Consider the following 13,820-nt stretch of genomic DNA (forward strand, 5'->3'; position numbering starts at 1 on the left):
TCAGAAGATAGATGGTGAGCATGGTTTAACTAGCACACAGAGACCATGTGTGTGAGAGGCTCTGAACACATTTTCTCTTCCAGCATTTGATAACTTACCAGCAGTCACTCACTATGCTGGCTCTGAAGACAATTCATTTGCCTACAGAGCCTCCATTTTTAAATGCCCACCTATAGCAATTTTAAATAACACATACTGAGCACAACATGTTCTTTCTCAATAAGGGAATTTCTGGTTAGCAACACAGAAGGTACCACTTCTCCTTCCCAATCAAAAGAAATTGTTGAATGGCAGCCAGGAGCAGTCAGAGCTTCTTTATAGAACTCAAGGACTAGGTTTCCAGTGATACTTTCTAAACATCCAGTAGACAGCACAGCGAAACTGAACTTTCCTGGGTCACACTGACCACCACAGACTCCTTAACCTTTATACCACTTCCTGTTCACCTTCCTAAGCATTTCCAAATATGCCAAAGGAGGGAAAGGAAAAGGAAATGAATGTAGTACCAGCAGCAGAAGAATCCTGCCCCAAGAGTGTACCAACAGGAATAATGTATGAAGGCCAACTCTAAGTTAACACTGCTTCTTAGGATATACTTCCATCTTTATTAAGCAGCAGTAAAGTGGCCTATTCAATCCACACTTTTGTTGTCGACAGTGACTGTGATCTTTGGAGAGATCCAGGATCAGCAAGGAAGCAAACTCTGGGAGCTGTGACCCAAGTGAAAGCAGTACTGTCTGCCAGCTGTCATCAAGCAGTTTTGATAACATCTTAGAAGAGCAGACTGACCTCAAGCTTCAGTGACCTGGGAAGACAATTCCTCTGACTGGAAAACTGCTCCACGAGGCAGAACCTTCAGAATGTCAATAGGGAATGCCCAGCAAAATCTCTGCACTCAGCCCAGGAAAAGCAAGCACAAAAAAATGCTCCAAGGACACCCACACAGCAAAGTTGGCCATTGGCAGCATCACATCACAGCGCCACACAAGACCTCAGAGCACAAACAACTCAACACAATGGGAGCACAAAAGAAGCAGGTGAGGAGTTCAAGAATAAGTCACTTTTGGTACAATTGCAAAAAGATATCAAACAGGACTTGCCTTCCCCCCCATGTTATTTATAAATAAAAGTCTGATAACTCTTTATAAAAACCAACCTCAGAGCCACAAAAGCTTAGTGAGAAACTTTTAAAATTTACTTTTTCTTTTTCAAACTAGCAATTCCTCCGAGAATACGACAATCAAATATTCTCACCCTCTCAGGTGAAAAGGGAGACTGTCATGTACAAGCTTTGTCCAATTTTAGGTTTGAAAACTTAGATTTCATAATTCTTAAAAATGAATGTTTCTCTCTTAAATAAAGGGCTATTTAAACCACATAAACTGGTTGTGTAAACCATCACACTAGAGACACTTGATACTCTTCAAACACACAAAACAACTAGTGATTTTGGTCTTGATCAGTGCAACACATTAGGCACAAAACTGGCCTGTAGTCACCATGGTACAGCCTGATAGTCAAGTTAATACAGTGCTCATTCCTGTCTTTTTTCACTTCTTTGCAGCACAGACACCAGGAAATTGCAGTTTTGCCACTTCCCTCCCCTTTCAGGAAAAGTCCCAAGGAATCCCACCTTTAAACACAAGAGGCGCAACTAGATGTTAATATAAAAATGGTTACACAAACTACCCCCATTACAGTCACTGATACCAAGCAATTTACAAGCAGCAGATTGGACAGCTGACACACAACCCTGGAAGAATAGTATAAATCATCAGAAGATACTGACAGCAGATCTTCTAACTTTCTATGACCTCTGCCCTCCCCCTTTTGGGTTATTCCACCCCAAGACTCTACTCTATGCTGCTGAGAATCCCTTTGCCAAGATATCAAGGTCCTCCAGTTTCTGTTCCCAGAATACCCTGGGTGGAAGGTTCTGCTCACACAGAAGGGTTGCATCACCATCAGTCACATCAACCAGAACAAAGCTAAAAACAAAGGGACTGCAGTGACAAGCGGGCCAGCATGTGCCTGTGTGGCTGGGCCATCTGGGTGAGGGTTGTGCTTTGGGGATTCCGGATGAGCTTTGTGCCTATCTGCCCTGCACACACAAGCCCAGGCGGTGCTCGTTTCACTAAGACCGGGCGTCCGTTTTAGATTTCACTATCGTGATGACGCTGGTGGTGACAACCTTGCCAGGCACGAGGGGACCCATGCTTGAAGCAAGTGGTCCCCGCGCAGGGGTGACAGGGCTCCGGGCCACGGTCCGGGCGAAGTTCTGCAGTGCCTCATACTTGGAGCGCAGGGCATCAAGTTCCATTTTCATGCTGGCATTAAAAAATGAAGTTCTGCTTTCTGCTTCTCCAGCTCCTCCTTCTGTGTTACCCTCTTGACACGGCAGCTGGCAGCATAGCCTCTGTTCTTCAGGGTTCGCCGACGTTGCTTGAGTTGGATTATCTCCTCCTTCGACAAGCCCCGCAGATGCTGGTTCAGCTCCCGTACGGACATGGTCACCAGCTCTTCATCTGTCAAGCTGGTCCCATTCTCACCTGGCTCCCTCTTCACCTGCAAGGATAGTACGAAGCACACATATCAGTGAAGCTCAGGGAATACGCATTCACAGCTAAGCCCCAGGTTTTTGCCATTACCTTCAAGGCTTTGTTTCCTTTGTTGGGGGTCGTCATAACACGCAAGCCTTCGCAGTCAGCTTCTGCAACGAACAGAATGCAAGACCAGGGGTTACTGACACACTCAAAGTCCTAGAGCACTCATTCACAGATACCTACTTTTCTGGCCCATCAACTTGGCAGAGAAAGCGGGCAGGGCTCTCTGCTGGAACTAACTCCCATGTGCTCTGCCCAGCACAAGCAAAACCAAGAGACTTACAAGAGCTCCTGACCACCTCTGTCCTTGTCAGTCCCACAGCTCCCTATAAAACTTACGAGGCAAATAGCATGGGAGGGCAGGAGGGGAGGATTAAGAACCTGGGAGGAGCCACAGCAGGATGAAGCTACATTTAAAAATAGCCTGGCAGCCAGGGTCCTGTCATGCTGACTCAGCATACTAGCAGCCTTGCTAACAGAACACGCCTTGGAGTACAACCCAGCAGGAAAAGAGCAACAGCCTATGCCCATTTCCATACTGTGGTCCAAACTTACACGGTCTATCAGGAACTGCACAGACTTCAGAAAGATCTGGGGAAGGGGTCTCTCACCCACCCCCCATAAAATAGAATCTGGTACATATGAGTTGACCTACCCTGTCTAAGCTGTTTGTCTGGAAGTCTGAACAACCAGGGTGGGGAGAAAAAGAGGAGACACCAAAGCCAAGAGAATTTCTTAGCTACAGCATACAATGCAGATTGTGGGATTTGGCTGCTGGATGAAGAATTTGTTCCCCTGATCAGAATTATGGTAATCTCAATTTCTTTTTCATCACTTGTCACTATCATGTTAGCACTGGTCATAAACATAAGCCAATAAGAAATGAAAGGTTTTCTGGGTGTGTTCCCAATCATTAGAATATTACTTCTCTCTATTCAATTGTTCTAACATCCTTCTGTCTCTAGCTAACAAAAAATTGGATTCATAAACCCATCTACCAATTTTTAAATGTAGAGCTATAAAAGTCAAAGCACATTTGTGCAACGTCACTCCATTAGCTTACTACTGTATTCATGTCACATTATTCTAAACTTCCAGAACATGTGGCATTGCTAGGGATATCTGTTCCAACTCTAGATTCTTTTTGGTTTAAGGTTCTCAACATTCTCAGTTATGGTTTCATAAATAAGCGTGGAAATGTAAGGAATCCGAAAGCTAATTAAAAAACACATAGGTTATGCTTCCATATTTCATAATTTCAACATCCATTGTATAAGTAAGGAGCATAACATTTTGCATTACAATACCAGAATTCACAAGGAACATAACCTCTCTGGGACAATAAATACATTTGCAAGGAAATTTTTACTGCTGTGTACAAGCTATAATCCTTGTTAATGGACTATCATCTCCAATATGTTATTGGAACCACTTTTTTCTAGTTTCAAACCAGCAATGAGCAAGTAGTATCACAAAAGGGAAACACATTCACCAGACAAAATTTGGCATTCACAGTATGTTATGCAATGAAATGTCATGCTGTATCTAGAAATAAGCAAGTTGCCCAGGCCTTGTGTTTCCCATGGCTAACTACACACCCTTGTCCTATAACCAAAATAAAGCTAAATACATTCCTAAAAATTAAGCCTCAAAGTGTATGCAAGGCTAATTCTCTTCTAAAGAAAATCTGGGATCCCAAGCAAGACATGAACTGCATTTTGTGAGCCACATATATTCTAAAATATCTCCCACCCCACCCACAATAGGCATTAGTAAGTACTCTACCTTCAGCTGCTCCTCTGGAACAACTTGGAAACTGCAGCTATTCCCTAGGCAAGAAGAAAATCTGCTGTTGTGCCCTGGGCTGAGTTGGGGGTAGTGGAGCCTCTATGTGCCTTCAGACAGTGGGTATCTTTACATCCACCTCCCACCAAGCACATCAGCACTTACATGGCATAATAAATGCATCTCCCCCACAGTCCATGTTCTTGTTTGTTAAATGCATAAAACATCAGTTCACATTTATAGCAGAGAATTAAGACAAGCTAGTGTCAGCAAAAGCCAAGAAACGGTCCCCCAGCAGCTCCCCCAGAAGGGATGGCTTCAGCGCTTTCCAAGATCACTAATAGGCAAGCAACAACTCGGTTATTCCTAGAGCACTAAAAACTGCTGACAAGCAAAGTGCTTATGCCCAAAGGACATGGCTGTGGTCACTGATTAAAGGCTTACCTTACCGTAACACTACAGGTCTCTACTGCCTTACTAAGGGAACCCACCAAGTTATTTTTTGTCTTTGGAACAGATGTGAAGATTCTAAACAATTACTGGTCTCAAAGTGAAACACATTTAGTTCACTGTTGCTCTACTATCTATAACATGAATGGATGGCAGTCTTGGGAATCACTGTTCTAGAAATTTGTGAACAAAACCCATCATTGCTATACTCTTGAATTTAGAGGCTAGGGCAGCAGCAGCAGCCCTGCCATCCTCTCCAAACAGAAATCATGACGTAGGCTTCCCTCTCACACGATTTTAAAAGTTATTACGATAACAAGGGTTAAATAAATGCTGGGGTATACATGAATATTAAGGCCTTCTGCTTTCATTTCCCCTGAGCTCTTTCTCTGCCCAAAACACATATGCAGCCATGTGCCCACATGAAGCAGAAATGCAAATCAATTACTGACTGTCATGACCTCACAGAACAATCACCACACTGCCATGTTTTCAACCCAACTCCTCCTCCTATAGTAGATTTTACCTACAACATATTAGAGAAAGTCTCTGGCCACTTGCTAGCACTCACACAAGAGAGATCTGAACATTTCTGAAGACAATGAACTATCACAAAAAGGTCAACACTGTTCATGAATCCAGCACAAAAAAAGGATCTCTTAAATTTCACACAGCACATATGACGTTCCACAGAAGTCAGAGGGCACAACTAGGGCTGCCAACTTCTGGTGTGAAAATACCTGGAGTTTTTGGGGGTGGAGCCTGGGGGGACCAGGGTTCTGTGAGGGGAAGGATCTCTGCAGCGTATAACCTCATAGAGTCCACCCTCCAAAGTAGACGTTTTCTCCAGGTGAAAAAATCTCCATCGTCTGGAGATCATTTGTAATTCTGGAAGATCTCCAGGCCCCACCTGGAGGCTGGCAACCTGGTGGATAATATACATGTTTAGTGCCTAGCCTTCTCAGCAAGGATCTTCACAGGGATCTAATAAAAACCCAGCTAAAAGCTTCAAGTGCACAGTTACTTGTTAACGTTGAAAAAGAGGACATGGTACAAAAAGATGCTGCCCTGGAGGAGGCTTCAGTGTTCCTTGTCCCTTCTCACCACTTGGGAATTAACTGGGGAAGATTACTAGGAATGAAAGACGGGACAACACTCTAAGCCTGATGTCTCAGAGTGTGAAGCTATCTGAACCCTCACTAGTATATTAAGGGTTAACAATCTTTATATGCCATAACAACAAATATGGTGCATTTAATTTATCTTGAGGGTAAACTATAAAGACTACATTAAACAGCAAAAACTGCAATTCTATGCATGCTCATTAGGAGAAAGCATCATTTTCAGTAGCTGTTACCTCCAAGGTAAAATGTATGATTTCATTGCCTAGGAGGGGAACTAGAAGATAACACAGTAACAAAGCTTACACTTTTTGTTCTCAAGGACCAGATTCATAAACTGGAATAGCACTGGGCCTTTCTACAGTCCTGACTTACTGATCACAGAAACACGGACTTATTAAAAAGCCTGCAAAGAGGACAACCAGAGAGAACTGGCATCCAGACAAAGACAAACTTGGTCTAACTCCCCAGACTGCTGATTTCTCAGCTTTTTGACAGCTTCCCGAAGAAAGATCACACTGGAAAGTGCCAAGTGCGACGGCTGCAAAGGGAAAAGTGCAGTCTCGACACATTTTGCTAGGACTCAAAAGTCCTGCACTCAGCACAAGCACCGCCAATTCTTTGCTCACAACAGCACTGACAGCACAACGCATGATTCAACACAGGCCCCATTCTCAACATTCTTGATTCACAGAGCTGTGCCATCAAACTAGTGTAAACATGGTGACGTCACTCTTTCCAGCATCAAAGTCAGCCTTGAGACAGCTCCATCACTGGGAGGCTCCGCTGTAAAGGATGAGAAAGAAGATTGACATGACAATGAGGAACTGGAGAATAGCCTGCAGTGGGAGGTTTTTCAACAAGTATAGCACAAAGCAGCTTCAGTCCTACACTGTACCTCTCTCCATATCCATGGTTCTAGAAACTGCCACTTTAACCAGTTTTCAGAAGCTCACCTACATTTAGTGTCTCAACGGTCTTTCTATACATACTTGGATTCCTTTGCTAGAGAATTTAACTTGGCAAAGGGATTTGAAAATGGCGGTTTACCCTGTAAAGTATCCAGCAACAAGTGGTCACACCAAAGAAGCTTGATTCCTCAAAACAGCCATGATTGGCCCCTTGAGAATTTTCCCAAAATGCTTACATTCAAAGTATGCCTACGCTGCTTTTATTATGAGTGCACCTTTTACTCAGCAGAACTGAGGGGAGAGGGACAGACAAATCAAGATTCTGAACTGACTTGACACATCCTTACAACAAACATATCATGTAAAACTAGCTTCCTAATGTCCACAAGCCTGGTCAGTTATTGCAATAATCAAATAAAACCAGTGGAGCATACACTGTCCATGTTGCAGAGTCCAAGACATTAGACTGGGAAGCAAGACAACTGCATCCCCTGCCTGGTACTATAAGACCAAGAGCAAACAAATTCCCAGTGCCACAGCTCATCCAATAGACGAAGAGTATCATGCTGTTACTCATATCTGAAGACACCTAGTTACAAGGGGGGCTGTTTTAAAACCAAGAACACTAACTAAATACCTTGCCTCTATTCATGTAGCTCTGACTTGTCTTACATTATTAAACCCATTAATTTTTCTAGAAAGCAAAAAGAAAAGAAAACAACACACCAAAATAGTACCACTGCAAAAAAAAAATAGAGATTGGGATACTGTGCATGTGCCTGTTAGGGTTTGAAATAACCTTTCACAGACCAGAGGGACAGACAAGATGATTTTCTTTTCTTTTTTACTAACTGTGCTGCCCTGAACCCCCAGAATCAAAATATATCAGTCCTAGGCAAAATATTATTACACAGAGACCATATCAACCTTCAACAAGACAGGCTTTCGAACATCAAGTCATACTAATTAGATTGCCCATCTCTTGACAGCTAAGCCACTATCAGACTGGTGGAGGGTAAACTGTCCTCCAGAGTTTTTACTGTAGATGACGGCATTCTCCTGCTAGCTTTGCTGTGGGGACTTCCTACTAAGGACTCAGCAGAGGACAGCCTGCACTTGTTGCGTATATGTGCTTCACAAGGCACATCAAACAGATCTGCATCTCTGTGCCCTTCAGGATGACAGCATGCTAACCTCCTTCACAGAGCCCTTGAGAATGTCAAATGCATAGACAAGAACAGAACAAGCAATTTCCACAGAACTGTTTTGCTGAGACTAACTATAAAGAAATCTAAAAAAGAAGCCCTACAGGTAGACAGAAAGAGAACATGCAACCAAAGCTCATGCACCCACCGCAAACAAACAACCCTCCCCCACAGAAAAACTTCATAAGGGTCTCTCAAAGTTCTGACAAGCATCCTTTCCCCTGAACATTTCTGTCCTCTCTTGTTGCTCATGGATATATGTTTTGTGACATATGCTTACAAAGCTGCACAAGTCAGAGCATCATAAATACAGAAAAGAGGAAGAGAAGCTCCAGTGAACTCCATCCTCTGTTGTCTCCTGCAACCTGCACCATTTTCACTGTCAGAAGATGAGTCAGCAAATCAGCCTTCACAGATCATTTTCTGAACTGGCTCTTTTGCCAGGTCCCACCAGCCCCTTGGCAACCCCCACTTCACTTTGTGCAGCATATACCTAGCGGTGACCTCATGTTGATGAGTCAGCAGTGTCTAGGTTCTGCACAAGAAATGCTGCGTTAAGAGAAGCAATGGGATGCTCAGATTCCCTCATCCTGCATACTCTCTCCCCCCCCAACCCCAACTTCTACCCCACAAACACACCAGTCCTTCCTCCCTGCTCCAGACACCTGATGAGTCAGCACCGCCAGCCCTTTAACATTCCCAGACATGGCTGCACATCTCAGGAGACACACACAGACTGGCCAGGGGCCAACCACCACCCCTCCACAGGTAAACGAGGGACACATCGGTCTCAGAAAACTCGAAAATCAGTGGGGAGGGACCCAGGTACTCTATCAAACTTACTGCTTTAAAATAAATATCAACTAAATAAGGAGTCAAGAAAGCTTAGGGGAGGTGAAGGAAATGCTGCGTGGAATAAGGTCGCCTACTCACACCCAATACTCGAGAAAAACAAGAGAAACCCACCTGTCAACAGGAAAGAAAGAAAGAAAGAAAGAAAGAAAGAAAGAAAGAAAGAAAGAAAGAAAGAAAGAAAGAAAGAAAGAAAGAAAGAAAGAAAGAAAGAAGATGAAATAACAAAAAAAGTATTGAGAAAAAAAGGGGGGTGGGGGGGGGGGGGGAGCTGGCCGCTCTACGACCAGTACAAGCCCACACCCCACCCGAGTACATCAAAATGCCAGAGTCGCTTTTTCAACAATAAATACGACAGCGAAAGGAACATTCTACTCCATAAACCCCCAAATTACCGGGAAAAATCAGACAGGGCAGAAGTCTCCCCTCTAAAACGTCTCCGATTCTACCTCAGAGCCCCCTCCCCCGCAATATTAATTCCTCCTCTTCTCTCTTTCTTTCTCTGCCTCCTTCCCTCGTGGAGGAGGGGGGCGCGCGCTAGAATTCGTCTCCCCACCACAAGAGGAGCCCGCCCAACCTCAGGCGCTCGCGCAATCGCTCACCCTCCGCTCGGTGCCGCCGGGGGGGGGCGCCGGGGCGGGGAGGGGGGAAAGCGCCACGAACAGAGGGACCGAGAGTCCGGGGTCCACCGCTGCCGCCGCTCACGGACACGTCACGTGATGTTTGGGTCACGTGCCTCCATTCATGAAGCCGCTCGGTGCAACCGCCCCGAGCCTTAAAGGGGTGATAGCCAGCCCGATGGAGGGCTTTTTTTAAAGTAAATAATTGTCGGAGGAGAAATAAGGGGGAGCAGGGCTTGGCAAGGCGACTGGTGCGAGAGTAGTTTCCAGTGTGGGCTACGCTAGAGTTTCGGTGTTTGCTACCTTGCTGCTGAAATCTCCATCCTCCGCTTCGGACGCAAACTATAGACAAGTTTATCCCTGTGGAATCTGGACAACAGAAATAAGATAAAGGCGAGATCCCCGTCCATGAGAGACTCATCGGGCGTGGTCGACATGAGAGGCAATGAGGTGCTACTAAAGACTTGAGGTGGCAGAATGTACTGCACCACTTCAGACTTCAGACTACAGCTTTTTATGTTCCTTCCCATAAAAAAAAAAGCATTTCAGTGCAAATAGAAAACTAGCACAGCAGGTTGTACGCCCCGCCCCGGCACTTCGCTTGCTGTGCTGTTTTTGGTTTTTTTTCCTGGTACATTTTTTATGCAGGGGAGCATTCAAAAATTAGATCCTGCACCAGCTTCAAGTGGCGCGATCTATTCTGCCTCCACGTTCATTCTCCTGTATGGAGGATACATGAGGCAGCACCTTTGCTGACATTAAAGAGATCTAATATGGTCTCTCTGCATAGGAGTCCTAGGAACCCTAATTAAGCTAGCAGCCGCTACAAATAAAAAAATGTATATTAAAAGAATATGTATGTAGAATACGTGTAATAACAAACACGATTTCAGGAGCAAGTGAATCCACCCCCGACCCATCGAACTAATTCCAAGGCAGAAGTTACTGAGTAAACAAGGAGCCAAGGAAGCGACTTTTCCGGTACTCCTATTCTGCCACTCTGAAGAAACGCTTTGAGAGGAAACAGCTAAGCACCTTTGTGTGGGGAGATGGATGCAGGGCTGATTCCAGACTGGGGATGGGCACAGTTCTCAGGGCTCCTCTATACCTCCTACCAAGCCCCACATGCCTATGTCCTCTCCCCCCACCCACTTGCAGGCTTCCCCACTGCCTATGGTCACAGTTGCCATGCCCTTTCCCTAATGGTGCTGAGCAGTGTGTGCAGCTGGCAGTGCCATGGCCACCAGAAGCACCTCTGCTGTGTGCACCACGACCTATATGTCCTTCCCCTGGCAGCACTGGGCATAGGGTTGCCAAACTCCAGGCGGGGGCTGCAGACTTCCTGGGATTACAGCTGATTCCCAAATGACAGAGATCAGTTCCCTTGGAGAAAATGGCTGCTTTGAAGGGTGGTCTTCATGGCACTGTACCCTGACGAGGCCCCTACTTACTAGGAAGTCTTCCAAACCATTCTGCCCATTGCTCTTTTAAGGCAGCACTGGCCTTAAAAACAAAGATTATTCACCCAGCAGTTGTGCAACTAGCCCCAGTTAACAGAGCCCTCTAGTTCCAGTCTCCCTGCTGCCATCGGCGTAAAATTCGTGGGGGACTACTACAACTACAATAATAATAATAATAGGAGGTGGTGGCGGCAGCTTGGAACTGGAAGATGACTGTGCAGAAAGGCCCTTACTGCCTTTCAGTGCATCCTTGGACTGTCAAAGGGATTTTCCCCCTTCCTGACCCAGATCCTTGACAGACAAATCCTTGATTCTTGGCAGAGACCCACATCTCAAAATACTCCCAGACTCAGTGACCTATAATGAGCCATGGGTTGGATTTCTAGCAAGTTCCGAATTGCCTGGACTAGATTAGGACCAGTTTTCTCTAGAGGTAATATGTGCCATTTATCGACAGCTCAGAATTAACAGGGGTACTCAGGGAACAAAAGCCCTGATGGCTGTTGGCTTCTCAGTGTTAAAACTAGAAATCCATTGTCTACTGCAGCTGTCACTTGGAACCTGCTAGCTGTCCAACAAATTGCACAGGCTAATTAGACTGCTTATATAGTACATGGGAGGCTTACAGGGCTTGAGGAGCAGAGGATGATGAGCTTTAGGATTTCTCGCCTTCTTTCATCTTCCTGAGCAGCCAGCCAGACCCATACTTCAGAACATGTTTTTAATGCAGTCCCCCTTCCCCCTTAGGAATTCTTCCCCTCCGCACACTTCTGTTCTGTCTTTGCTGTGTCTACACTTTCTCAAAACTGTGGAAATTGCAGGGAGCAGCGAGGTCTGGGCTGAAAATGCTGATGCAGGGAAGCAGCGCTCACAGCTGTTTCTGGCTTAGGTGCCTGGGACAAGAATGCTGCAGCATGCTCCCAGCCCAAAGAAGCACTGCAGAAACAACTGTGGCAAAGGATTAGGAGAAACAGGCCCCAGGCCCCCTTTCTTTCTCTGGAATTCAAACACATCCCACCCCCACCCCCCAGTGTCATAAGCTGTATAAGCCATAACCAGGCATGAAAACTTGGTTTTAGCAGGGAAGTCATTGGTGTGAATGTGCTTCAAACACTTCCTTGGAGGTACAGTTACTGCTGAACCAGGGAGCTTGTTTGTGTAAAGAGTCTCCCTGCATAGTTCAGCTGATTTTGATAGCTGTTTACAGATATTCACTTTTGGCTGATGACACCAGTGAAACCCTATTTTTTCAGGGTTAGAATGGCTGAAAATTGTCTGAACCAAATTAATACTATTTCAGCTAACTATGTAGTTAGGAGCCTGCCATAGTTTCTGGAACATACCTCTGACTGACTACATGACAAAGACAGATTGGGAGCAATTGCCATTTAATTCTTTGTATAACTGGGCACTACACCATGAGTTCTCTGAGGTGTAGGTCTTTTTTTCAAAGTAATTGCTCGGGGAATGGAAGACTGGATAACAGTTGTATGTATTCTGAATAATTTCCTCCCCCCACAACTGCAGGGCATAAGCAGAATTTTCAGTTTCCCTAGTACCTTCAGTCTATATGTGGTATGTTATTTTGCAGTGGGGGTGCTTCATTGTGGGATTCATGTTGTACTAAAGTGTGGAAAGCATAGTGAGTGCCTGTGGTTCTGAAGGAGGTTGTGGTGCTTATATAACAGTATTGGTATTTTGTTGACACATTCACCCTCCCTGAAGAGTTAAAATAATTGTGCTCATGCCATGACATTAACCCCCTCATGGATCACTGCGTTGTCATGGCGAGGGGGCTTGCGTGGTTCGATGAGGCTGTGGGCTATGCCGTGGAGGGCCACCCAAGACGGACAGGCCACAGCAGAGAACTCAGACCAAGCGTGATCCCCTGGAGAAGGAAATGGCAACCCACTCCAGTATCTTTGCCAAGAAAACCCCATGGACAGTATCAAAAGGCTAAAAGATATGACGCCGGAAGATGAGCCCCTCAGGTCGGAAGGTGTCCAATATGCTACTGAGGAAGAGCAGAGGGCAAGTACAAATAACCCCAGAAAGAGTGAAGCGCCTGGGCCAAAGCCGAAAGGACACTCAGCTGTGGACGTGTCTGAAGGTGAAAGGAAAGTCCGATGCTGCAAAAAACAATACTGCATAGGAACCTGGAATGTAAGATCTATGAATCAAGGTAAACTTGACGTGGTCAAAAATGAGATGGCAAGACTGAACATCGATATATTAGGAATCAGTGGACTAAAGTGGACAGGAATGGGCGAATTTAACTCAGAAGACCATTATATCTACTACTGTGGCCAGGAATCTCGTAGAAAAAATGGTGTGGCCTTTATAGTCAACAAGAGAGTGCAAAAGTCAGTACTGGGATACAATCTCAAAAATGACAGAATGATTTCGGTCCGATTCCAAGGCAAACCATTCGACAACACAGTAATCCAAGTCTATGCCCCAACCACTGATGCAGAAGAGGCTGAAGTGGACCGGTTCTATGAAGACCTACAACACCTCATAGAACTAACACCAAAAAATGATGTCCTCATCATCATAGGGGACTGGAATGCTAAAGTAGGAAGTCAAAAGGTAACTGGAATAACAGACAAGTTTGGCCTTGGAAAGCAAAATGAAGCAGGGCAAAGGTTAACAGAGTTTTGTCAAGAGAACACACTGGTCATAGCGAACACCCTTTTCCAACAACCTAAGAGGCGACTCTACACATGGACATCACCAGATGGGCAACACCGAAATCAGATTGACTATATAATTTGCAGTCAAAGATGGAGAAGCTCTATCCAGTCAGTAAAAAC

At 45.1% G+C, this 13,820-nt stretch overlaps 1 protein-coding gene across 1 annotated transcript; it reads right to left on the bottom strand.

The window, feature by feature from the left end:
- Positions 1-1,109: 1,109 nt before the first annotated feature.
- MAFG (v-maf avian musculoaponeurotic fibrosarcoma oncogene homolog G) lies at positions 1,110-9,371 on the bottom strand. The gene is given in 4 exon segments (XM_015420364.1): positions 1,110-2,340; positions 2,343-2,565; positions 2,649-2,710; positions 9,323-9,371. Coding segments are annotated over 3 exon segments (465 nt in total). The 5' UTR covers positions 2,685-2,710; positions 9,323-9,371; the 3' UTR covers positions 1,110-2,134.
- Positions 9,372-13,820: the final 4,449 nt, after the last annotated feature.

The sequence above is a fragment of the Gekko japonicus genome, unplaced genomic scaffold (genome assembly GCF_001447785.1).
Source record: "Gekko japonicus isolate JY-2015 unplaced genomic scaffold, Gekko_japonicus_V1.1 scaffold360, whole genome shotgun sequence".
Lineage (NCBI taxonomy): Eukaryota > Metazoa > Chordata > Lepidosauria > Squamata > Gekkonidae > Gekko > Gekko japonicus.